Here is a 25,984-nt window from a genome sequence, read left to right as displayed (position 1 = left end):
AGAACATCTAAATAACAACACTGGGCAGGTATTTGCTTGAGTACTTAAATAGAGAAATATGAAGAACTTTTATTTTTTCAATATTCATATAATAAATTATCACCATCATCCTCAATTCTATTTAAATGTAAGACAGTTAGGCAAATTCACCAACTCTGCTTTCTTCCATCACAAAAAGGCAAGACATTGGAAATAAATTCTAAAAAAAACCACTTTTCCCCATGCTTATAGACATCAAAAGTCAAAAAGTTGACAGTCTACTAAATCAAGGTTACATATAAAATTTGGTTTTACAATTTGCCAGAAAAGTAAAAAGAAATAAATGCAAATAAATGTTTGCTGTAAAATGAGACAACTTCTTAAGGTATAGGTTCCTTTATAGCGATCTTCCGAAGTATTTGTTTCTAAACCATTAACAACTTGACAGAAAAACTGGAAATGTCTAACTTAAGATTACAACTCTCTTGATATAGACTCTATATACATGAAATAGCAAGAAAGCAAAAACAGAGTATCACTATCTTGGGGCCCAGCATTTGCCTCCTTCCCCAGACTAATTAATGTGAACGAGAATTTTACCTACGCTAAACTTGTTAAACATCTAAGGAAACAGATATTTCACAAAAACTTCCTTCCTTTTGTCACTTTAAACATATTTTAAGTTATTATGAAACTCTATTTCAAAGTAATTTATTGGGCTTGGACATTAAAGCCAAGTCCTAACAATGAACATTGATTTATTGAAGGAAGGAAAAAGATGAGCTGTGATACATACTCTTAAGAAACACAACTGATGAAAGTGGCAACAAGTTGTGGCTATTTATTAAAAATTCTCCCCTCTATTTGAAATAGTAATTTTAATAACCCTAGTATGGGTGGCAGCACTCACCAGTATGAATCTTCTCATGTCTCTGTAGCAGGTACTTCTGTATGAAACGCATGTCACATTGACTACATTGAAATGGTTTTTCGCCTTAAAATAATTTCACATCCACAAATTAGTTACTGGATAAAACACAGTTTATAGTTACTATTTCTGAGGAAAGATAAATCTTAGAAGCCCAAATTCTGGAAAATTCCAAATTATCCATAAAAATTTTTTATACGTATGTTTATTAACTTAACAGAATTCTATTTCCTCTCAATTTTTTCCCAAGATTTTACAATTTACATTCTCAAAATCACACAAAAATGAGATTAAATCTGATCAATATCCTTCAAGGAAAACAAATAAATAAAACAACTTAAACTAGAATTTAAAAATGACGAGGCTAGAAGGGACGCCTCAGGTTATCGAGTGTGTCTTGAACATCTCTTCTTCCTTTCATGTGGAGGAAGATCCACCCACCTTGTTCTCCAGGGCTAACCATCACTTATGTCTTTTGTCTTATTTTCTCCAGAACCTGCAAAACTTTCTAAACATCCTTTTTTAAAAAAAAAAAAATTCTGTCTCTTAGACACTCCTTCTCTGCTGGAGCCTTTCCTTCTACGGAAAGTATTCTTTGGTCTTGCTACATGCAAAGAAACTTTCCAGAAATCCTGAAACCCTCCTGCCTTAGTATTTTCTCTCCTTCCTTTTACCACACCCTCTTAAAAGAGCAGTTGACCCTATGTCTCAAATTCTTCACCACCCCCATGTGCTGTAACCCTTATACTCTGCTTTCTTAAAAGGTACCCATGATCTCCTTGCTGTTTATTCTAACGGTTTTCTCTCAGTTCTCTAACCCTTTCGGAAGGTTGTGTCATTGTTGGTCATACCCTCCTTGGAATTCTCGTTTATTTTAGCTTCTGGGACACTCTATTTTTCTAGTTCATTACACCCACCTCATTACTCCGTCCCCCACTCCCACCCCTTAACTCAACCTACATGTCTATGTCTAGTCTGTTTCCCCAAAGATCTGTAATCAGTCTTTAGTTCTCCTCTCTACAACTTCATGTTCTTAACCATCATTTTTCACACTTGATTTCCAAATTCAGATTTCAAACTCCATCTGGATGTCTTGCATTGAAAACTAAATGCCAACAGGCTTTTTAAGTAGTACATTCTTTAACTGTTTCTCTAGCTTAAAGAACACATTAAGCCAAATAAGTGTCCAATTAAGACTAATTAATTTTGCACATCCATAGTAATTGTTTTCTCATTTAAATTTTTTTCTGGTTTCCTTCTGACATCCTGGCCTATGAAATCTTTGATTTGAAATGTCAGGTTAGCTACGGTCTTAGGAATGAATGACATTTACATAAAGATGAAATAGCAAAGAAAATAATTTTAATGGCCATAAGCCCATTTTAATTCAAGAAATACCTGTATGAATGAAGACATGTCTCTGTAAGTGATAGTTCGTTCTAAAGGCAGCATTGCAGTGCTCACAAACGTGAGATTTAGGGGTTTTCAAACCAAGTGATCCATCCTCATTTATGGTAAGGATCTAGTTAAAAAAAAAAAGCAAAAACAAAAGAAAGAAGTTTTAAAAAACGTAATACTAATTTATAAAAGAGATAACGCCTTTTAATGCAAACAATGGTCACCAGAGACTATGAAATATTTTTTCCTAAATAATCTTGAAAAGGCTATTAGAATAATGTTCTCATTAATTGTAGGAAAGTACAATGTGACTCAGAATGGGTAAAAAATCACTAATAAAACTTTGGAAGCTGGTTAAGTAAGATCTCAGCACTCTCCTCCCTCCTCTCCAAAGCTGATGCCGGTGGAGTCCCTCAGTGCTCTCCACCAGAGTGAGGACAGCTTACTTTCAATTTCAAGTTCTCACACACCCAGCACAAAAGTCTTATGTTTTAGACATGGAGTAAATATCAATCAGTATAGGACTGTTTAAATACATCACGGAAAATGAATACAATTTAATCTTATGTGGTTATAAAAATGAGAAAAAGCTCTCTATATACTTATATATAGATAAATACATTAGCGTGGGTATGGGAAAGGAAGATAGGTGAGAAAGAAATCAACCTTATCTTCCTGGGCTTCCTAAGGTTGAGAATATTGTGGGCCTGGTCTAGACAGTGCCAGAAAAAAGGTCACCTCTCGGCTTCACACATCCAAATTATCAATCATTTGTTCAACATGCAACATTAAACTGCCTCTCTCATCAGACACGTGGCTGAGTGAAAATAATACATGATCCGTTTTTTCAATATTGAGAAGAGAATAAAGATGGCAGAATACGATGGGAAGATAAGAAGAAAGCTAGCAGGTAAGATCAGGGGGAACACGGCAAGTGAGGACGAAGTGGAGGCAGGGCACATGGAGCAGGAGCTAAGAAATCGTGTCCCCCACAGGGTGGAGCAATCCAGGAAACATCTTAAGAAACACAAAAGCCTGTGGAAACTGATTAGGCCCTGTAAATACACAGTTATAACCCCTTCTCAAACCAAGAAAAGGGAATTAGGCAAGAAAAAAAGGCTGTAATTTAAAAAATTTTTTTACTTTAAATTCAGGAAGACAATTCAGCCTATACTGTATGTAAATCAATGGTAATTATTATGCAAATTATACAGGGTATTTGGATTCTGGGCAAACTGCCAAGGTGGTCAACAATGCTTCAAAGTCTATGCACCAAAGTCATAGAAGGAAACATTTGGCAGGAGAGTGGAAGTGGGTGTCACAGCTTCCTGAAGAGAGTCAGTGAAAGTGGAAAGTTTCATCTCTGGCCAGTCAGTTTAAAATTTTTTCAGTCCCTCCAAGTCACAAAATAATATTCAAGTTAACACTGTACAAAATGAAAAAACACAAAAGCTTTTAAAATATGATTTAAAATATTCTAACATAAAACAAATAACCAAAAGATATTAAACATTTTATATAAAACAGAACTAAAAGCAAGATAGCACCAGGTATTTTTTCACTATGTTGATAACAAATAAGAGGATCCAAGTGCCAAAGGACATGGCAGCTCAATAGCTTTCCGTGGCATGGCAACTTCAAGGAAAGGCTTTGTAAGGAGCAAATCTGGCCCAAGTTACTTAATGTGAAACGGATGTAATCCTTAACTGTACAAAGCGCTTTTATGAAGAGCTGGGGAGTTCTAGGTCATTGTTTTCTGGCACTGGAGGTAATGCTGCCTTTCATTGTGGATTCGAGCCTTAATTCAAGGCGGATTTTATGGATGAAACAGCTAACAGTGACTTGTGAATAAGCAGACTGAAAAATCTAGCGTAAGTTCAAAGACAGAAAAATCAAATTCTTGGACATTTTATATTTTTCTTTTTCAGGCCAGAGTAACAAACACCTTTGCATGAAGGACAGAATAAAATTCATCTTGTCTCAGAAGAGCAGTGGCTCTTCCAAATTTGTAATCTGCTTTAAATATAAGCGCCTGGTATTGTCTGTTTCATTCACTACTATAACCCCAGTATCCAAAACAGTGTCTGGAACATAGTGAGACCCTATAATGTCTATTGACATGGCTGCCTGCTATCCATACCAAACATCCTCAGAGCTTACCACTTTATCCTTTTTTAAAACTTTTGCAGAAAGTGATACTTTTCAATTTTTCAAAATTACTTAGTAGTGCCATAGAGATTAGGGCACGCAAAGAACAAAGTCCCTTAGTGGAACAGAAATGGCACATTAATACAGGCAAAATCTTCTTCCTTGGTATAGACTTGGCTTCTTTTCTTATTCACATTCTTTCAAGATTTTTTAGTAGAATGTGATCCACCAGTTAAGTGTGTGTGTCTTAGAGATTAGGAGACCTACTTGATACTAGTACCATAAAATATTTTAGCTTTTCTTTGGCCCTTCAACATATGAACACCATTACAATTAAAGAATTTGAAATTTCAAAGTTTAAATCTTAAGGTGCCTGCTATAATATCTCCACATTTATCTTGCCTCCTGTCATTGCCACTTTTGGAGAAATACGGTATATTATAAAGACCAAGCAATCAAGTTTTATAAAGAGTGGAGAAATTAGTAAGTCTAAACAATACTCAACATATTTGATTTTTTTTCTTAACTGTTTAATAAACTTAGAACTTTTCGGTAAAAAATTTCAATACCAAATGGAACACCTCAATTAATCTGTTTTCTTAATCTCATGGTCCATTAGGAGATATATTTTTCCAATCCTCAAGAGTCAGTGCCACTGAATAACTGAAACCCTACATCCCTCAGTGAGAAAAAGTTTTGCTCTCTTAAAAAGCAGACATGATTTTCCCCATCCTATACTATGTATACTGTCTACTATTTACTATCAAAATTATTAAAGCATAGTTTAAACTAATGATCACACATCTTACCATAATTCTTAAATCAATCTAAAGCAACTTCTAAACCACCAAAACCAAGACAATTTAGAGAAGACAGTTTAAATTTCTCACCTATTATGAGTTGTTTAATTGCAACTGGGGGTGGGGAATGAGATCTTCTAAAATTCTGTTCACTCTCCAAATCCAATTAGAAATGCAAGAATAGCGCAGCTCCAAAGACACACAACAAAGTAACAAAGACACCCGGAGCAATAACGACCACCACATCTTGACCGTCTTAGCTATCTCTAATATCCCACACTCTTTCATGCTCCAGGACTTTTACTGTCTGTCAATACGAGATTTTACATGTTACCAAACTTCATTTTTAAATGGCAAGCTTTTGACAGTGCCAGAACACGAAATTCACTGTGTCATAAGCATGGTACAATAACTGATGTTAAGTATAATAACCCTAAATTTTAGAAAAGGTTACTTCTCTTATGTTTCCTAAATATCAGGCACAGAAGTATGTGATATTTTTTAAAGAAAGATTTACATCAAAATATTTTTTAAAGTTAGGATTCAGTTCTATGGAAAAATCATTTACCCAGAATATATAATTCCCTGGGAAAGTTAGATAAATAAAATACTAATACATTCTTTTACTAATTTTTTTCTTCATTAAGTACTATTCCATATTTCCATCCCTTGTCATAATCAGTTCTTCATCTTTAAAGCCGCTTCTTCCACAATCAAGTTAACATGTAGGAGAAAGTATGACAAATGCCTAGTATTTCCGTTTCTATGCTCCCTTTAATGAAATTTTCCTCATATCACTTAATTTTAAATGTTTTGTTTTGTTGTGCTTTTTTTTTTTTGAGGAAGATTGGCCCTCTGCTAACATCCACTGCCAATCCTCCTCTTTTTGCTGAGAAAGACTGGCCCTGAGCTGAGGTCTCTGCCCGTCTTCCTCCACTTTATATGTGGGATGCCACCACAACATGGCTTGACAAGCAGTGCTAGGCACCCCCACCCAGGAACCGAACCAGCAAACCTCAGGTCACCGAAGCAGAGTGCATGAACTTAACTGCTACACCACCAGGCCAGCCCCAATTTAAAATCTTTTTCATATCAAAATCACAAATCTTTTCTCAGAACCAATGGTGTACAATAATTGCTGGGAAACAATTCTCTACATAATGTATAATCTATTTGACCTGTGGAATATGCTCTTCCTTCCAGAGTTCACCATAACTTTGAATAATCAATTTCTACTCAGACCACTTGAGGTGTTGTAACCAACAAACCCAGTTCCTTTCTTCAGCATCTGATAAGAGATCCTGGCACATAATAAGCACTCAAATTATTTGCTGAGAGAATGAAAAAGGAAATGCATTTCAGAATAAGAATTAAGTAATAAACGTATGCTGTTCTATCTCATTTAATTACTAAGGAGTCTGAAAAGACCTATAAAATGTACAGTACTGGATTAAGATAACATTGCTATATTTTACTGAAAGGATTCTTAGAGATCATCAATGTTAACTCAACAACCCTCATAAAACCCTTCCATTTGGAAAACATTATTTCCTAATTCACGCAAGTCAACAGTAAAGTCAGGCGGTAATACATCATTTATCCAGAAACTTCTAGTATCAAGACTTGAGATTCTCAAGCTTAAACATAAATCGCAATCACCTTGGACTCTTAAAGTATAAACAGAAATCCCCTGAATAAGAATCTACAGGGATGGGGCATGGGTGTTTATAACTGGAAAAGCCCTATAGATGACTAATGCAGAGCCAGGAGAGAGACCACTGACATGAACGCACTTAAGCCTACTAAGACTTTTCATACATTACTAATAACTTTAGTTCTCTGTAGTCCTAATCCACAACAAAACAAAAAATTCAAAGGGGCAATGGAACACGGTATTAAATGGCCATATAGGTATAACACTGTAAAAATGAACAGCATGTCATTAAGGAATGAGACAGTGAAGCAACGGCAAGCGGTCAAAAACACTTAAAGTCTAGCTAGCAGTCAGGAGTTTACAGGGTGACGAAGGAAAAAAGCCCTAATATCTCACTCCATCCAGAGGACTTCATTACAATACATATGATTTTTCTTTAATGTTTACAACATCACCCCCAAGACATTAAAAGCTGAATCATGCTCAAATGCACTATATTTAAAAAGAAAACAACACATTAAAGATTTCCAACAGAGCAGTTAAAATAAAATTTGACATTTAAAAGGGACAAGCTCTTATTATGTAGAAAATTTACTTTCATAAAACAGCTTATTCCATGACAGTATCAAATAACTTGACCTAGATAAACATTCCCTAGCTTGATTACCTTCTTCTTCTTCAGACATGTTGCCAAATGTATTCTGGCAAAATCTACTTTAAGATGACTAGACTTTGCCATAGGACAAAGGCTCAGAAAGCAATTATTGCTTAAAATCCATGGCAGCTAAAGATGATAAAACAATACAGTACTTCTCACCACAAAGCTTAGCTTGAAGGGAACCACATTTATATAGACGTATAAACTCTGAGATTCTTAAAAAGTCTATCACATTATTTTAGTTTCATTTCCTATACAGATCCCCAATCTAATATGACAAAATGGTGACACATACTCAAAATATTCATAACGGCAAAATTCAAGATTGGGGAAAGGTGTTGGGGGAGAGTGGAGTCCTCTAAGCATAATAAATTATAATTCTTTGAGAAATTTAAAGTTGCTTTTTAAGGAATTTAAAACAAGTAATGCATGGATTTATAAACATGAGATAAGCTTTTCTTTCTTTTCATACAAAAGGGCCAAAAGAGTTACTTTAACGAAAAATCTGAAGCGTGAATTATTAAACACATGTCCAAGAGAATGCAAAATAACTCACTGGTCACACCACAAAGTTCTGACTCCAGACACAGACACCATTCATCTGGAGACTGCAGACCAGTGTTAACAACAGTCCACAACAAGCCCCTGTCCTGTCACATGTAATACGCCAGGACAAGTTAAAAATAATTGTTTTTGTTATTCTCAAACCCCTGTCTGTCATATATTATTTCTAGGCATTTTACCCTCCCAAGAATTCCCTAAAAAGATGGCCCCAAAACATTTTCTTATATACAATAACCTTAGAATGGAACAAATCTTTCATGTAGCAACTACATAGATACATAAATAGTTAAATAATACTTAGAAATATTGTAATACATTATAAATGAGTTTAACTAATCAAATCAGACAAGCAAAAGAGCTTAAACCCTGTAAAAATGTGACCTGTATTAATAAACACCTAGAACATATCAGCAAATAAAGATTCCAAATAATACCCTACTAGAAGATTATAATCAGAGTTTTAGCCAAAAGTTTGGAATACATTACCCTCAAGAATAGAACCAGAAAAACATGGCAATAAAATATCAAGGAAAATGCAGAATTTATATATATTATGTTGTTTTTAAAGATATGAAATAGATTCCCCATAGACCAGCAGTGAACCCAAAGTAACATAATCAATCACTATGACAATTTTTTCAATAATTTTTTTCTGTAAAACCTGTTATTGTGCTATATATGAAGAATTTGATTTGTCAATATAAAAAACAAACAAAAAAGTATCATTTAAATCACTGAGAAAAACCTTAACCCCAAGAAAAGGGAGAAAAGGAGGGAGGGAGGGAGGGAGGAAGGGATTTCACAAAACACAAATAATTATGAAAAAAACCAAACAAGTTTAGTATGACCAGTAACTAAAGAAACTCAAATTTAAACTATAATCAGATGTCCATTTTAAGGTACAAAAAAGCAAAACCTCACACTCAAGGCTGGTGAGAGTGTGGACCTTAGGTCCACTGCAGGTAGCAATGTAACTGGTTCAACACTTCTGGAAAGAGTAACATTGTCAAGAAACCTTTTTAAAAGCTCATTCCCTTTGATTCAGTAATGCATGAAGATCTATATACAAATATTTTAAGAGTAGCATGATTTAAAATGAAGGCAAAGAGAATACAACTTCCAACAACATAGCAATCATTGAATATATCAAAATACAACATATTATGCAGCTAATAAAATCTTTTATAAAAACTTTTAATAACAAACGTAAAAATAGCTTACACGTACTTTAAGTGTTAAAAATCAGGAAATTCAATCAATGTACCTATCCAAATATACGAATTTGAAGATAGAAAGGGAATATAGCAGAGAATTAAGGTAGTTGTCTCTAGGAAATGTGACTATGGGTTACTTTAGTCTTTACAGTTTTCAAAATTTTCTATATTAGGCATACTTACATATCCCAAAAGCAGTGGTGTGCTGGTGAATGCTAAACAACAGGTTAAGGCATCAGTGGCTTGCAAAGTGTTTGCTGATTTCCATGGTGCAAATATTCTCAGAATGGCTAATTTTAAGCTCTCAATGGTTTTAGTACTGGCTTGCAAAATTCCTGAAAACTTAGTTCTGGCAAGCCAGTACAAGCTGGCTCCAACACATCATTGAGTCCAAAAGTATCCAAAATATACAAATAATGATGATGATTATGATTACGATTTAAATCACAAGGCAAATGCAAAGCAAGTAGCCATCAAAATAAAAAAGTCATAATATGATCTTTTTAAAAAAGCCGCCTTCACTATATGAGGGGAGAGAACAAAAGACGAAAAATAACTATAAAGATGTAAATACACTGCAAATGGTTCAGAGACCTCCTAGGAATAACCAAAATGCTACATATAGTCAACTATCACTGTACTGAAGAGGAGGGGAAAGCAGGAAATTCCTAATAGTATCTACTGGGTTACTTGACTATATACTAATCCATTCATTCACTCATAAAGTATTTACTGAGAGTCTATTATGCTTACTATTCCAAGCTCCTGGGAAACAGCCATGAATAAAATGGGGTCCCTGTCCTCATGGACCTCATATTCTAGTACAGGTATCCCACAACCTTTTCTTGATGAATAAATGGTAGTGCATTTTCCTGAAACCATAATATTAAAATAAGTAAAACTAATAGAAATGAGAAGCAAGGGCACTACATACCATCTGTCAGTTTTTTAAAGAAAAGAGAGACATGGGGCAAGAAAAGTTTATTTTTAGGTAAAAGAGAAGTGGGAAAATTGAAAGCAATGGCCCACTACCTCCCTGCAGGTATGCATCCTCTCCTTCCTTCTGGTGAAGCTGATCCAACATTCCAGCTTTACTAAACCAAGTGAGACTTTGATGTCTGCCTTACGGTCCAGCCAGGTCCCTGCCCTTAAGATTGACCAAGAGTTCGGGATTAACAGGTTAGGGACCACCACCTTAATATATTCTCTTACTTTTGCAGGAGAACGTTGTTTCCGTTTCTTCTTTTTCTGTAAGTCTACTGGCTCTCTGATTTGTTTTTTGTCTCTCATCAGTTGCTCAGATACATCAGTAAAAGTAATTTCCTGCTTTACACTTATCTGTTAAAAAAAAAAAAGCCAATTTTAGAAATAAACAAAAAGTTCATTGTGACAAAAAGCCATTGCATGTTTAATCCTTTGCTAAAACTACATATAAGTGCTCCCAGAATGATTATCTGTGTGTGTGTGTGTGTGTGTGTGCACGAGCGTGCACGCACACCCAAGTCAGTAGTACGTGGAGAATTCATTAATAGGCAATTGAAAAATAAGAACCAAGAGCACATAAACTGAGGGATAAACTAAGATTTTACAAAAATCTATCTGGAAAAAAGACTAAAGATGTCCTTAGAAAAGACAAACAAAAGACCTAATGGAATAAAGCAAAAGTCAGGACACAGTAACATCAATTTCATCCCCACATTTAAGGAAACTGATGTTGAAGTTAACAGCACAAAAAAACGTTAAATTCCAAAAACAAACAAAACACTAAGGGATAAAAGGGGTATTCAGACTTCACAATGGGCTTTCCCTCTATTAACAAAATATCATGAAACAACACAAAATTCTAAAAGGTAATCACATCAAAAGAAAAGAAAGACAAACTAACAATGAAAATGTAATTATCTTTAAGCTCAACACTTTTGACAATATCTGAGCCAGCATTTTCCTGGCCTCTACAATAAACCATCACCAAACATGTGCTTACAGAATTGCACATGGTTTTAGGCTGCTGCTATGTATAACACACAATGGCAACTGCACCATAAGTAGAGAAATACTATAAGAAACATTCAAAATGTCAACAATTTAGACCTCAGTTCTCACAGATATGAAAAGAATTGTCTAGGACTCCTAAAAAAATACACCAAGGTTCTAAAGCCACTAATGGTAGTAGTGTCACTTCTCATCACAATTGATGGTGCTCAGTCAGTCATCCACTCCTCACTGCCACATTTTCAATCCATCCTTGAAAGGAAAACACAAGAATCTTAAAACTAAGAAACTTTCAACTGAACAGGCTATGAAATACATTAAAAATCCTTGACCCGTCTACCATATGAGGACACAATGAGAAGTCTGTAACCCGAAAGAGAGCCCTCACCCTACCATGCTGGCACCCTCATCTTGCACTTCTAGGCTCCAGAACTGAGAAATATTCTGTTGTTTACAAGCTTAAAAACAAAAATCCTTGATAATAATCCAGGAAGTACAATGTGCTAATGGCTACATTTTTAAAAATATACTAAAAAATATGGTGCAAAGATTATAAACATCTTATAGATTCATAGCATAACGTTGGAGGACACAGCTGTGTAGAAAGGGTTCATGAGGAAAACGCAACATAAGCCAGAGATTTCAGACTGACAAAATAAGGAATCAGAAGCTTTCATAAATTCCTGAAATGTATGCAGTGTGAGAATTGCAAATCAAGGAGACTCTTTGGCACAAAAGCATAATGTAAATGATTATTTAGCTAATACATAATTCTTTCTCTCAGGTTACAGAACAGCACTAGTGACCACTCTTATGGTTTCTTTTGGTATCATTATTTGGAACATAAAACAGAATGGTAAATCACCACCAAAAAGGCTTTGGAATGCAGACATGTTACCATCTCTGAAGTAATGTTTACTGGAATACAACACCTTGGGCTGGGTATGAGACAAAGAGAAATAACAGACTATCTTAGCAGCTGTTGAATTGCTCCGTCCTATATTTTGCAGGGACACCAAAAAGTAGTTCCAACATTTCTGTCAGCTTATAAATTGCAAAGAAACCATGAAAATGTAGCATGCAGCAATAAGAAACAGAGGAACTCTTTTTAGCAAGTGTCAAGTAAAGTGTAAGACAGATTCACAAATAAGTTCTGCAATTAGCAGCTATTCAAAGTAAGGAAGAGCCTTTATGTGCAAACAGTGAAAAAGATTAATACATGTATCGAACCTTTTAGTTATTTCCACATACACGGAAAGTGGTCATATTAGCCCTAGCATTTTCCAATATAAGGCGCTTTAAACATTATGAAAGCACAGACCCAAACTTAGAAGTATCAAGGAATTAAAGCATTGTGAAGGTCAATAAGCACACAGCAAGTTACCTTTTTAGAATGCCCCAATAGGCTCATCACTAATAAATGGAACACAGTAATCTCCTCTATAAATCACATGACCACACACTAACACATATGGTCCAGCCTAAGGTGCTTAGAAAAGATGTTGGTAAATCCAGACACTGTGAGATGGGTATGATGATGATAAGACAGCTAGAAAGAATGAGCTGCTAAAAAAGTCTGGGAAAACTTAAGTCTCCTTTGGCCCAAGGAAAACTACAATAAACTATAAAAACATGAAAACTTCTTAAGCATAACTAAAGAGACAATACTTCATTCATAAGTTGTCTACTGTTTCCTTGAGGAATGATTAAAAGAAAATCAAGTTCTCAGTGTTACTTTTCACCTAAAATAAACCAAAGTATAATTAATCAAAGCAGGCATCTGCTGATGTGTGATATTTGAAAAGACTGGTTTGCTGGATTTTAAAACATATTCATGAGAGTATCAAGAAAACCAACAGACTAGGAAATACATCACATATTTTAAAAAAAAAACAAAACCTCTGGTTTCTTCTCCATCACTTAGGCTTTACCATTTCACCTAGGCCCACGTGTTACCTCATGCCTAAACTTGAGCGCCTAAATTTCAACACTACTCTCACTACCTACCCAGAAACACCATCAATACTGTCAATCACCCTACCCATCCTTCTGTCCTAAGATTTGACTAAACTGAGACATTTCTCTACTAAAACTCTCAGACCCCAGCTCATCCACCAATTGACGCTTCCTCTGGGCCTCTCACTCTGGGACTAGGGAAGCCATCAGGCCTGACTCCCTTGTCATATCTACCTTCTATACTCATCTAACTTCTTCCCCAACATCCTTAGAAGAGGCAGAATCCCATAGTGTCAAGCTTCCTCACCCCTTGCCACTGCCCAAGCTGGTTCCTTCTTGCTAGTTCTAAAATCTCTCTCTGAATTATCTTGATGTTTTTCTCATTTTTGATCTCTCTCTCTTTATTTTCCCAACCTTAAACACAAAGAAACCTCCCTTTATTGTAAAACTCCTTCCCTCGATTCTAGTCACTAATAACTCAAGCCCAGAATCCAAAATGACTTTCTTTTTCAAGACTTATTTCATTTCTGGCCCCAAAATAAACCAACTATCCTACTTTCTTATTTGCCTATTTAATGTACCAGTATCTTATCTTGATATCTGAAAACAGGATATTCTTCTTTGGTGTTTTCCATAATAGCTTTCACTCATGTATCCATTCAATAGCTATTAATGCCTGCTACACGCTAAACTCCAGTCAGTCTAAAATAATACAACAAAAGGTTTAAATTTAGTGAGATTCTAATATGTGCAGAGCATAATTCTAGATACTGAGAATACATTCTAAATATAAGATGTCCTTTTAAAACGTAGATGGGGAGTTTTGATGTATTACCAAAAAACACCCTAATAATTCAAGACAGCACACGTCAGGCTCAGCCTAAATGAATGGTACAGGGACTAAGGGCAGGAATCAAACGGAGAAGTTAATGAGATTTGAAATAACTGCAAAAGGCTTCATGGATGAAACAAGGGACCTAATCAGAGCTGCAGGTTTATTGTATACCCACCTTTTATTTTTTTCTTCCAAATCTGGAAGTGGTCTGGAACCAACGTCACATTATGTCTAAGTATGCCTGTATTCTCATTCATCTTCCCACCCCAGTTTGAGTAACAAGAAGGTGTCCGTGTTCTCCTCTATTCTCTGTGCTACTGATTCCACTCCTACCCTTTCCCAAGGCTCTACTGCTTCACTGACTCTCCAAAATAAATCTCCCTCACTCCACCAGCTATTTCTTCTCTGCCTAAAAGCACACTTAAATTTCCCCATCAAACAAATTCTTAAGGATCAAAATTTTCCAACAACTTCCTTCTTCTTAGGGCCAATCTTTTTGAAAGAATAATCTGTAGTAAGCGTATAGATAAAATAACAGCTCCCAAATTTAGAGAAACAGTTATTCTGAGAGTAAAAGTAGTATATAGCCACACAAAAAGGATCTGTTTAACCATCACTAGAAGGAAACTGTTCCAAAATATTGCCTAGGAAACAAGTTGAATCAAGGTGACCACAAGGCTAACAGGTGTTTGAATGTAAAAAGAAAGATATAACACAATTAACCGTAGTGCAAACATACTGTCTAAAAAAAGACTGTCAGCACTATTTGCGAGTATTCAAGGAGTCCAGAAAAAGAGAAATTTAAGACTAAGTGTGTATCTGTGTATATCCAGGCTAGTTTGGCAAGAATAGTTAAATGTAACCAGTCAACGGGAAGATTTCTAATTCCAAGCTCAGCAAGCCACAGAATAGGGCAGAGAGCAGCAAGCATGCTGATGGACAGGCCTTTGAGTCAACGATGAACCATAACCCTCCCCGCTTCTGCCTGACCCGTGACTGCATGCAAAGTTTTGAAGGGAGCTACATTTGCTAGGGTTTGAGAAAGCCTATAGCTACTCTCTGATCTGGAAAAGGTTCAGGGATCCACAGTTCATAACAAACATTCTAGCCTACCTCCCTGTGGTATTCCTCACTATAAATCTGAATTTTGGTTGCTATATCAGCATCTTATAATTTACATCACTATAAGACCAGGTGGACAAAGTGATCAAATCAGCTTTTCTTAATTGAAATAGTGCTAACCACCCCCACCCTACCCATCCTACCTGGAAATTCTATTCTTTCAGACTTCCACAACATCATGATTTAAGTTCTCTCCTATTCCTCTTGGTAGTTCTTCTGGATCCAACCTTCTAGTAAACACATACCTTTATTTTGTAAGAGTTTATCAGTGGTTCTCAAAGTGTGGTCCAGGAACTCCTGAAAGTCCCTGATACTCTTTCAGGTAGTCCATGAGACCAAAAGTACTTTCATAATAATACCTGTTTTTGTCACCCTCCTCTCATGAGTATATAGCGGCCTTTTTCTAGAAGCTAACTAACATATGATGTTAACATACACTGAATGTATTAGCAAACATAAGAATTCAGTTTTCTTATATTAAGTCAGACAATAAACAGATCTGTAAAACTGTAAAACAAATTCTCAGTAAAGTTTTTGTTTTAGAAAATAGGGTTATATTTCATCAAAAATATGTTATGTGAGATTGGCCTGGTGGCATAATGGTTAAGCTTTCACGCTACGCTTCAGTGGCCCAGGGTTCACAGGTTTGGATCCTGGGCATGGACCTACACACCACTCATCAAGCCATGCTTTGGCAGCATCCCACATAAAATAGAGGAAGATTGGCACAGATGTTAGCTCAGTGACAATCTTCCTCAAAAAAAGAAAAAAAAAGAGGAAGATTGGTAACAGACGTTCACTTAGGGCCAACCCTCCTCAAACACACACACACAAAAGTTATATGTTAACATGTAATGGAATTTGTTGTTACTTATAAATTAATAAACAAGTTTTTAAGTTTCTCAGTTTTAATTTCTAAAGTGGTAAATGATACATATAACCAAGAGCTACTGGGAGTCTGTAGTACTTTTTAAGAGTAAAGGGGTTCCAAGACTAGAAATTTTGAGAACCGCTGATCTCGATACATCTTCACCACACTTTTTGCATTCCCTTCCTCTTCTGCATTCACTCTCTTTTAGAACAGAGGCCTGGGCCCCACCAACATAAAGAAATTAGTGTGTGTGTGTACATGTGCAGGTTAGTAGACATTCATGTATTTCCTAGCTCTGTCTGCTGAGAGCACCAAAGAACAATGAGCACCCAGAACCTAGTTTCTAAATACTATTATCCAAATAAAAGGATCTGAGGCTCTTTGGAGAAATGACTGATTCCAGAGCTGGGGCAGGAGAAAACAGAAGATGACCCCAGAACATCTCGTGGTGCCAGAAGCTAAAGTGCCAGAAAAAGGATCAGTGCACGTCAAAAGAACTCAAGCGCTAGTGTGAAAGAGCTCCTAATGGCAAAGCTGGAATGATCTGAGCAACAAAATAAATAATGACAGTTGTAACTCACGGAATAAAACAAATATCCATACTCATATAAATTGCAATAATTGAAAAAAATAAACGTGGGAGAAGAGAGAGCCACAATTAAATAAATACAGAAGGAATGGGGAAGATACAAAATCACAATTAGGCAAACACCACATTAATAACTACAGCCAGCAGAGTCCACCAATGGATGCTAAAATCAATAGGTAAAAATGTGAGGAGAAACAGGATATTTAACTAGACTCAAAGAATTTCCTCCAAGATAGGTTACAAAGGGGAAAACAGTGACTTTACCGTGGGGAAAACTGGCAGATACCACCTTAACAAAGGGTCAAGGTTAATATCACAAGTAGTAAGACATATCCACATTTTGTTCTCCCTGATATGATGCACTGAGAAGATGACAACATCACTTCTATGGGAGCGTCAAAAAACTCAGAGCTTCAATCTAATCATGAGAAAACATCAGACAAACTCAAACTGAGAGACACCATACGAAATAACTGACCAATACTCATCAAGTGTCAAGGTCATAAAAGAAGGAAAGACTGAGCAATTGCCACGGAATGGAGGAGACTTAAGAAGAAACAACAACTAAATGGAACAAAGGATTCTGAACTGAATCCTGGAACAGAAAAACAACATTAGGGGAAAAACAGATGAAATTCAACTCAAGTTTATAGTTTAGTTAATAGCATTTTACCAACATTAAGTTCCTGGTTCTGATACCAACATTAAGTTCCCGGTCCTGATAACTGTACTACAGCTGAATGAGCTTTGATGTTGGAGGAAGCTGGGTGACAGGTTTATGTAAATTCTGTACTATTTCTGTAACTTTTTTATAAACCTAAAATTATTTCAAAATAAAAGTTAAAAAACTATTCTCAACTTTGACTTTTCTAACTACAAAAATACTTAGCATCCGAAACTTATCAAATTGTATACATTAAATATGTGCATATTTTTGTATATCAATTATACCTCAATAAAGCTGTGTTAAAAAAATACTTAGCATTTATATGGTGTTCTATAAATTTATGATTCCTCCTCCTGAGCACAGTAAACTAAGATTTAGGTAACATTTGCTATGTGCCAGGCACTGTCCTAGGTGCTGAGCGTACAATGGTGGGGGGGGGGGGAGGGAGGTGTCACAAGGTCTCCAGACTGTATAGTCTGTTACATTTAATCCTACAAACACTGTGAGGTTAGTATTTTCATCTCATTTTTAAAATAAGAAAACTAAGGCCCAGAAAAGTTACTTGTCTAAAACCCCACTAATTAAGAGGGGAAACCAAAATTTAAACCCAAGTCTTCCAAATTCAGTAACTGAGAGCCTAGCTACTGTGATCTACAAATTATTTCTTATCCTCATGCCACTAATAAGGAAACTAAAACCTCAGAGAGGTAAGTGTCTCACCCAAGCTACTAAGCTTCAAGACTAGGACTTAAACCAAGATCTTGTCTTTTAGTACAGTGTTATTTCCATTACTATAACTGCTTCTTGATAAATCTAAATTTTTCAAACATTTAAAAATGATTTTTACATGAACACATTTTATTTTCCCATTTATGAACTACAGTTTGATTGCTGCCAGAATATGGAAAGAATTTCCAATGGTTCTAGAACAACTACCACTAAAGGGAAAGAAAATAATTTTAAAAATAACAAAGTGAACAAAATGCCAAGAATATCCAGGTGAGGCATAAGACTTGAGTTTTGAGCCTATCTCTTCCAATTACTATCTGGGTAAACTTGGCTTCCAGAAGTAGTATGGAAAACAAGGAAAGCGTAGGTTAGGAGTTAGAAGAAATACAATCTAATTCCAAATAGTAATACTAGCAGTGTGAGACTGAACACCTAAAATTTAATCATTTGGAATTTTCTTCATCTGTAAAATGGAGGGAATACTCCTCAAGAATTTCTGTAGTTAAAAGAGATTATATATGTAAAGTATCAACTACAGTACAGAGCATTAATAGCAGATTCTTGATGCCACTCATTATCATAATCATTTCAACTGTTAGTTAATTACTGCTAGTAATAATATCCAGCTTATACACATCAAATGAGATTACATAAAGAGCACCTTGAAAACATTCAAGTTCTAAACAAATATTTATGGCTATTAACTATTATTATACAATTACACATATGTAATTGCTTGGACAGAGAGTTACCAATTTCTACAGAACATCTCCACTTAGATAGCCTATTATCTAAAACTTAATATTGCTAAAAATAAATTAATCTTTCCTTTCACATCAGAACCTTGTTCCAAACTCCCTGCCTTTTAATATGCCATACAGTAGTCCCCCACTTATCCACAAGGGATATGTTCCAAGGCCACGAGTTGATGCCTGAAACCACGAATAGTACCAAACCCTATATATACTATGTTTTGTCCTATACACACTTATGGTAAAGTTTAATTTTTAAATTAGGCATAGTAAGAGATTAACAACAATAATAAAATAGAACAATTATAACAATATACTGTAATAAAAGTTACCTCGAGAACTTTCACCTTTTCATTTAAAGCAAGCACTTTACAACCTCTCTTTGGCATATCCAAACCGCCAGGATCACCACTGTTGAACTTCAGGGCCATCAGTAATTAAAATAAGGATTACTTGAACACAAGCACTGCAATACTGCAACCAAGACAGCTACTAAGTGACTACCAGGTGGGTAGCATATACAGCAAGGATATGCTGGACAAAGGGATGATTCACGTCCCAGGTGGAGGCAGAGCAAGACAGCTCAAGATTTCGTCGCACTACTCAGAACAGCACGTAATTTAAAACTCATGAATTGTTTATTTCTGGAATTTTCTATTTAATATTTTCAGACTGCAATTGACTGTGGGTAACAGAAACCACAGAAAATGAAACTGCAGATATGAGGGGACTACAGTATTCTCCTAGCCTCCCGTCTAAAGACATCTTTTAATTTTCTTCTCCATTTCCAACCCAAGACCAAGTCCAGGTGTCTTTTTTCCCACAACATCATATACAAATCTAGAAATTATATTTCACGAAGATTTCCTACTCTAGATCATCTATAAAGATATTAAGTTTGGAATGTCATACACTATTAGAGGGAGAACGAATTGGTCAAATTGGTCAACTTTTGTGGACTACAAATTGGCCAGTGTATATCAACGGCCTGACGAAATCTATACTGAAGAAATAATTTCACATGACAACAATGTCTACATATAAGATCACAATATTAATTATAGTAAAAAAAAAAGTGCAAGACTAATATCCAATAATAGAGATAAATTATAATACAGCTATAAGATATTATACAATTATTAGAAATATTACTTTTGAATAATACTAATGACAAAGTGAAATGCTCATGTTTAAGGTTAAGTGATAAATATATATATAGATAAACATATTTTTACAATTTTACACAAACACAAATACAAATGCAGCAAATGTTATACCAACACAAATACATACACAGAAAAACAAACAAAAGAGAAAACACTAAACTGCTAATGAAATGTTAGTAGTTATGATCCTGGAGTAGTAAGATTACAGCAATTTTTATCTTCTTTATAGTTTCAAATTTTTTACATTTTTCTCAACAAGTATGTGTTACTTTATAATCTTAAAAAGATATTAAATTCAGTCTTAATACAAATCCCTAGTATTAGTCACAGAAAAATCTATTTATCATTATCTTAATATACTAAAGTTGTTTGTGATCATGGTATCTCCCTTGCCAGGTAAGTATAAAAGTTGTTATAAGAACTGAAAGATTAAGCCTGCAAAGTGAAACTGAAAAAATTTCTGAGTGAAAGAAAAAAAAAGAAAAAGCCCTCAAAGAAATCTTGATCCTCATCTCACATCATCAGCAAAAGATCAATTCCGAATGGACTGTTAATCTAAACGGGAGAAGAAAACCTTAAAGCTTCTAGAAATTAACAAGAAAAATATCTTCATTACCTTGGGGTAGGCACAGAATTCTTAAACAGGATATACAAAACACTAACCAAAAGGAAAAGACTTAAAAATTGAACTTTATTAACATTAACTTCTGTTTATCAAAAGAGTAGGAAAGATAGTTGACATATATACACACACACACACACATATATATATCCAACAACAGATAAAGAAATACAAATCTGTAAGAGAAAGAAACAACCAAACAGAAAACGGGAAAATGGACAAAAGGCAAAGGTGAATATGCACCTTACAAAAAAATATTCAAATTGCCGCTAAACATGAACAGGTACTCAATTTCATTAGTCATCAGTGAAATGCAACCTAAAATCATGTTGCGATACTGCTACTGAACCACTAAAATGGGTAAAACTGAAAGAACTGACAATACCACATAACAAGGACATGGGGCAATCAGTATCAATGGGCAAAACCACTCAGAAAACCGTTTGACAGCATCTACTAAAGGTGAACATAAGCATGGACAGCAAATTGAATCCTAAGTATACAACCAAAAGAAATGAGCATGTACATGCACCAAAAGACACATCCAAGAATATTCACAGCAGCACTTTTCATAATAGCCAACATCTTGAAACAATCTAAATGCCTATTATACTAGAATGAATAAATTTTGATATATTCACACAAGTGACGATTATACAGAAATGATAATGAACTACTACTACGTGCAACAACATGGATATATCTCATGAACAATGTAAAATAAAGAAATCACGGGGGCTGGCCCAGTGGTGTAGCGGTCAAGTTCCCATGCTCAGCTTTGGCAGCCCAGGGTTTCCCGGTTCAGATCAAGGGAACAGACCGATGCACCGCTTATCAAGCCATGCTGTGGCAGGCGTCCCACATACAAAGTAGAAGAAGATGGGCACGGTTGTTAGCTCAGGGACAATCTTCCCCAGCAAAAAGAGGAGGATTAGTGGCAGATGTTAGCTCAGGGCTAATCTTCCTCAAAAAAAGGAAAAAAAAGAAATCAGATAGTGCATGATTCTATTTATAGTGAATTCAAAATGAGGTAAGACTAGGGGCTGGCCCCGTGGCCGAGTGGTTAGGTTCGCGCGCTCCGCTGCAGGCGGCCCAGTGCTTCGTTGGTTCAGGTCCTGGGCGCGGACATGGCACTGCTCATCGGACCATGCTGGGGCAGCGTCCCACATGCCACAACTAGAAGAACCCACAACGAAGAATGCACAGCTATGTACCGGGGGGCTTTGGGGAGAAAAAGGAAAAAATAAAATCTTTAAAAAAAAAATTAAAAAAAAAAAAAAAATCAGGTAAGACTAACAGACCATGATGAAAGTATCAGGGTAGTAGTTATCCTTAGGAATCAGAGGAGGGTTGTGACTAAGAGGAACAGAAGAGGCAGAGGGCCTCTGGGATGCTAGTAATGTTCCATGTCTTGATCTGGGTAGTGGTTACACAAGTATGTTCACTTCTGAGGAAATTCATCACTTAGAATTTGTGCACTTTTCTCTATGAATATTTCAATAAAAAGATATACACCCAGAGAAACAGTGTTACAAATGTATATAGATATAAGTAACATGCTTGCATATATAGACATCTAGATCTATATATAAATTTATCTATACATCTATAGATACAAGCATGATCTTTTCAACACTATTTCACTCAAACAAATCTAGCAATACTGTAGATATTCATCAATAGGGGAGTGGTTAAATAAAGTAAGGCACACCATTTAATCAATCATTAAAATAAATAAGCCAGTTTTATATGCAATAACATTGAAATTTCTACAAGATATGTTATTAAATGAATAATGCAAGTTTCAAAAGCATACAAATAACATCTAATTTACATAAAAAATACTTGTGTATTTTCATAAAATATATACATTTACAAAACATAGTATATAGAAATAAGTACACATACACTCTATATTTGTTTCTAAATTAAAAACTTCCAGAAAGATATCAATATTAGTAGTTATCTCTTTGGAATTAGAGTAGACAAGTGTTAGAAACAAGGAACTTTTACTTTTTACTTTGTTCTCTTCTGTAGTATTGTAATTTTTACAAAGACTATGTAGTCTTTTTTATAATAAACTACACCTACAATTATGAAAAAAACAAAGTAGCCATCTCTGAGACTGATCTAGCTAGAGTGATCCCATCACAGCCTTGTCCATAATGATTTCCAATTTGTGATCTACTGACCTAAGCGAGAGAGTATCAGTCTCATTCAGTACCACTGTCTCACAATTCCAGATCAATCAATTACACATCAAAGATCAGACAGCACTATATTAAAAAGTGTTAGGAGACTGGCTTTGTTATTAAAGTCATCTAGAAAGAAATCTTCTATTAACAATTTATGTTTACCTGAGGGGAAAAAAAGATAAATTCAGTCAAACAACTGTAAGAACATGGGAGGATACTGAAAAACAGATCATTCTAGGTTAGCTCCCTAAAACAATCCACTAGAAGAGATACCTTGATTCATCTATTTACCAGGTGAGCTGAAATCAATAATAATAAGCAATAACATGACTCTTACCAGGAAAAACTATGAAGCATGATTATTCACTCCATGTTTTCTGCTCAAATATTAATTCCTATTAAATAGGACACTTTCTAAGAGTGAGACGGCAGGTGAGTAAAATCTTGTTAAATAAAAAAAACAGGGCCGGCCTGGTGGCGAAGTGGTTGAGCTCATGTGCTCTGCTTTGGCGACCCAGGGTTCACGGGTTTGGATCCCAGGAGTGGAGCTACACAACACTCATCAAGCCACACTGTAGTGGCGTGCCACATACAAAATAGAGGAAGACTGGCACAGATGTTAGCTCAGGGCCAATCTTCCTCACAAACACACCAAAAAAAACTACAGAGTTGATATAAATTATCATCTATTCTCCTTAAAATGAGCTCAATTAATAAATCTACTTCTGAAAATGATATCCAAAGAGTAGACTGAAGTAAAAAGTATTTGAATCGGGCGGGGTGGGGAGGGACATTTCTTAAAATATACACCCCCAATAAAAACCAGAACAATCACCTCAAAAGATAAGGACCCAACGGTCAAGGAACAAAACAAGACTACTCCTGAATCTCTCAAATAAACCCTAAAACAAATGCAACGGTAATAAGAATTGGCCACAACCGATAAATGACTTTGTTGAAAAAGTATACAATGCAATGGGGATAACAAGTTGAAAGTTAGCCAGAAAGAAAGGAAGAAACATATCCTACCAATGACTATTTAAGCAAATAAATACAAAGGCAAACAGATTTGTCACCTTCCAAGACGATTGGGAAAGATCATCTGTCACCAATAAATGCAATCCAATTCTGCAATTAAACCAGAGCATAAAATATGTGGTAAAAACAAAAGTACCTTAAAAACATTGAAATGGGTAAAATGATTCCTTTCTTTTTTTAAAATAGGAGGGAAAAAGTTATCCATTGTAAGATGTATATTCAAATTCTTACCATCAGAATATTACGATTTTATTGACTGGAGCAAGAGGTATTTGGGAAAATATCTAAACAACCCTCCTTAAAGTAATGACAGGATTTAAGGATATTTAAAAACTAAAAAACAAAACAGAGGTCTTATAACAATGGCCAAATACCTTTTGAGTTTCCTAGGCCATTAAACAAAATAATCACAAATACAAAATGCATAGAAGTAAGCTGACAATTTTATTCACACTGTTTTATAGCAGAGAAATGTGTGACTAAGATAAAATGCTAAACGAATGATACAGTGTACTTTTTCAGGAATTATAAATATCTGAAATATTTTACAATTTATATCATTATATGACTAGAATATGATTTTTATAGCTAATTTATAAAATCTTGTTGTTCAAGTGATAAATCCAATAATTTTCCAGAAAACAAATGTGGCATATATCATTACGAATTACAATTTGTTCTATTTTGTCAACACATACATGTCTTGACTCTTCAACATGCTTACCAACAACGTGGAAAAATAAAGATATAAAGAGTTATGATTTCCCAACTCCTCTTGAATGGAAATAAGAATAAAAAAGATAAACCAAATACTATTTTCAAACTTCTGAAATAAATTCAGTTTCTGGGAGCTGAGAAGCTTTCTCACATAGTGCTATCCAGTGCTATCTAATAAAATTTTCTGCAATGATGGAAATGTTATTTACCTATGCTGCCCAATACAGAAGCCATTAACCACATGTGGCTACTGAGTACTTGAAATGTGGCAAAGGAGACTGAGGAACTAAAACATTAATTTTAATTCAAATTTCTACCGTACTAGAAAACAAAGTTCTAGCAAATAAACTACAGACATTCAAAAGCTGGTCTATAGATTGCCATTGAAAACGCAGCTCCACAGAGTTGAATTTGGGTGACTGATTTACAGTGGTAAGGTCAAGATAAATACTGGAAACTAGCAGTTATCACAAATGAAGAACTTTTACTTCAACTGTCACAAAACACTATTAAGTTTACATAGGTTACAGAACCTAAACGATTATTAACAATTTAAGAAACCTTGAAACTCAACCTTGTGTTTTGAATTAACAAAAAAAGTTAATATGGGGGCTGCCCTGGTGGCATAGTGGTAAAGTTCACATACTCCACTTCGGTGGCCCAGGTTTGGATCCCCAGCACAGACCTACACACCACTCACCAAGCCACGCTGTGGAGGTGTCCCACATACAAAATAGAGGAAGACTGGCAAAGAAGTTAGCTCACAGACAATCTTCCTCAAGCAAAAAGAGGAAGACTGGCAATAGATGTTAGCTCAGGGCCAATCTTCCTCACAAAAAAAGAAAAAGTTAATATGAAATAAAGCTCTTTGTGACCTCCAAGCAAATGAGCAAATAAAAGGAGAAAACCATTAGTATGTTCAATATCTGGTTTTCAAAGGTTTTAAAAAAGCACACAGACTAGAAAGGGTGAAAGGCCTGGTAACTTAAGTTTTCACACTTTTGGGGACCTAGGGACATATATTCTAGATCAATGTCCTCCCTTTAATTCAAAAATGCAGATTCATGATACCAAGACCTGCCCTTCACCACTCTGCTTTATCAGCAGGAATGCATAAGTAAGAAGTAAGGGATATAATTTCTCATGTCTATTATGTTCTACTATAAAGCAATGCTACACAAATCCTAAATTCTGCCCATTTGGTATAAAGTATGAGACAACTTTTCATTGATTCATTCTCAGAATGGACTCCCACTTATCATTATTTATTAGGAGTAACAGGACTCAATTATGGATTATCCACAAATATGGACTATCGAGCAGACGTTTAAGAAGGATTAGAAGAATAAGGAGTTGAGAAAAGTTCAAAATATGCTGGGAAGTGAAAAGA

General features: G+C 35.3%; 1 protein-coding gene across 14 annotated transcripts in view; it reads right to left on the bottom strand.

Moving 5' to 3' along the window:
• Positions 1-25,984, bottom strand: part of ZNF148 (zinc finger protein 148) — a 112,813-nt gene that overhangs the window by 26,833 nt on the left and 59,996 nt on the right. For all 14 annotated transcript variants that reach the window (XM_070583638.1, XM_070583639.1, XM_070583641.1 and 11 more), the window contains 3 exons: positions 10,556-10,681; positions 2,306-2,429; positions 890-973 (listed from right to left, as the gene is read on the bottom strand). In XM_070583638.1, the coding sequence (XP_070439739.1) occupies positions 890-973; positions 2,306-2,429; positions 10,556-10,681 (334 nt within the window). The remainder of the gene's footprint in view (positions 1-889; positions 974-2,305; positions 2,430-10,555; positions 10,682-25,984) is intronic.

The sequence above is a fragment of the Equus przewalskii genome, chromosome 18, assembly GCF_037783145.1.
Source record: "Equus przewalskii isolate Varuska chromosome 18, EquPr2, whole genome shotgun sequence".
Lineage (NCBI taxonomy): Eukaryota > Metazoa > Chordata > Mammalia > Perissodactyla > Equidae > Equus > Equus przewalskii.
The sequence above is the reverse complement of the archived record's forward strand: the minus strand, read 5'-3'. Positions and strand labels throughout refer to the sequence as shown.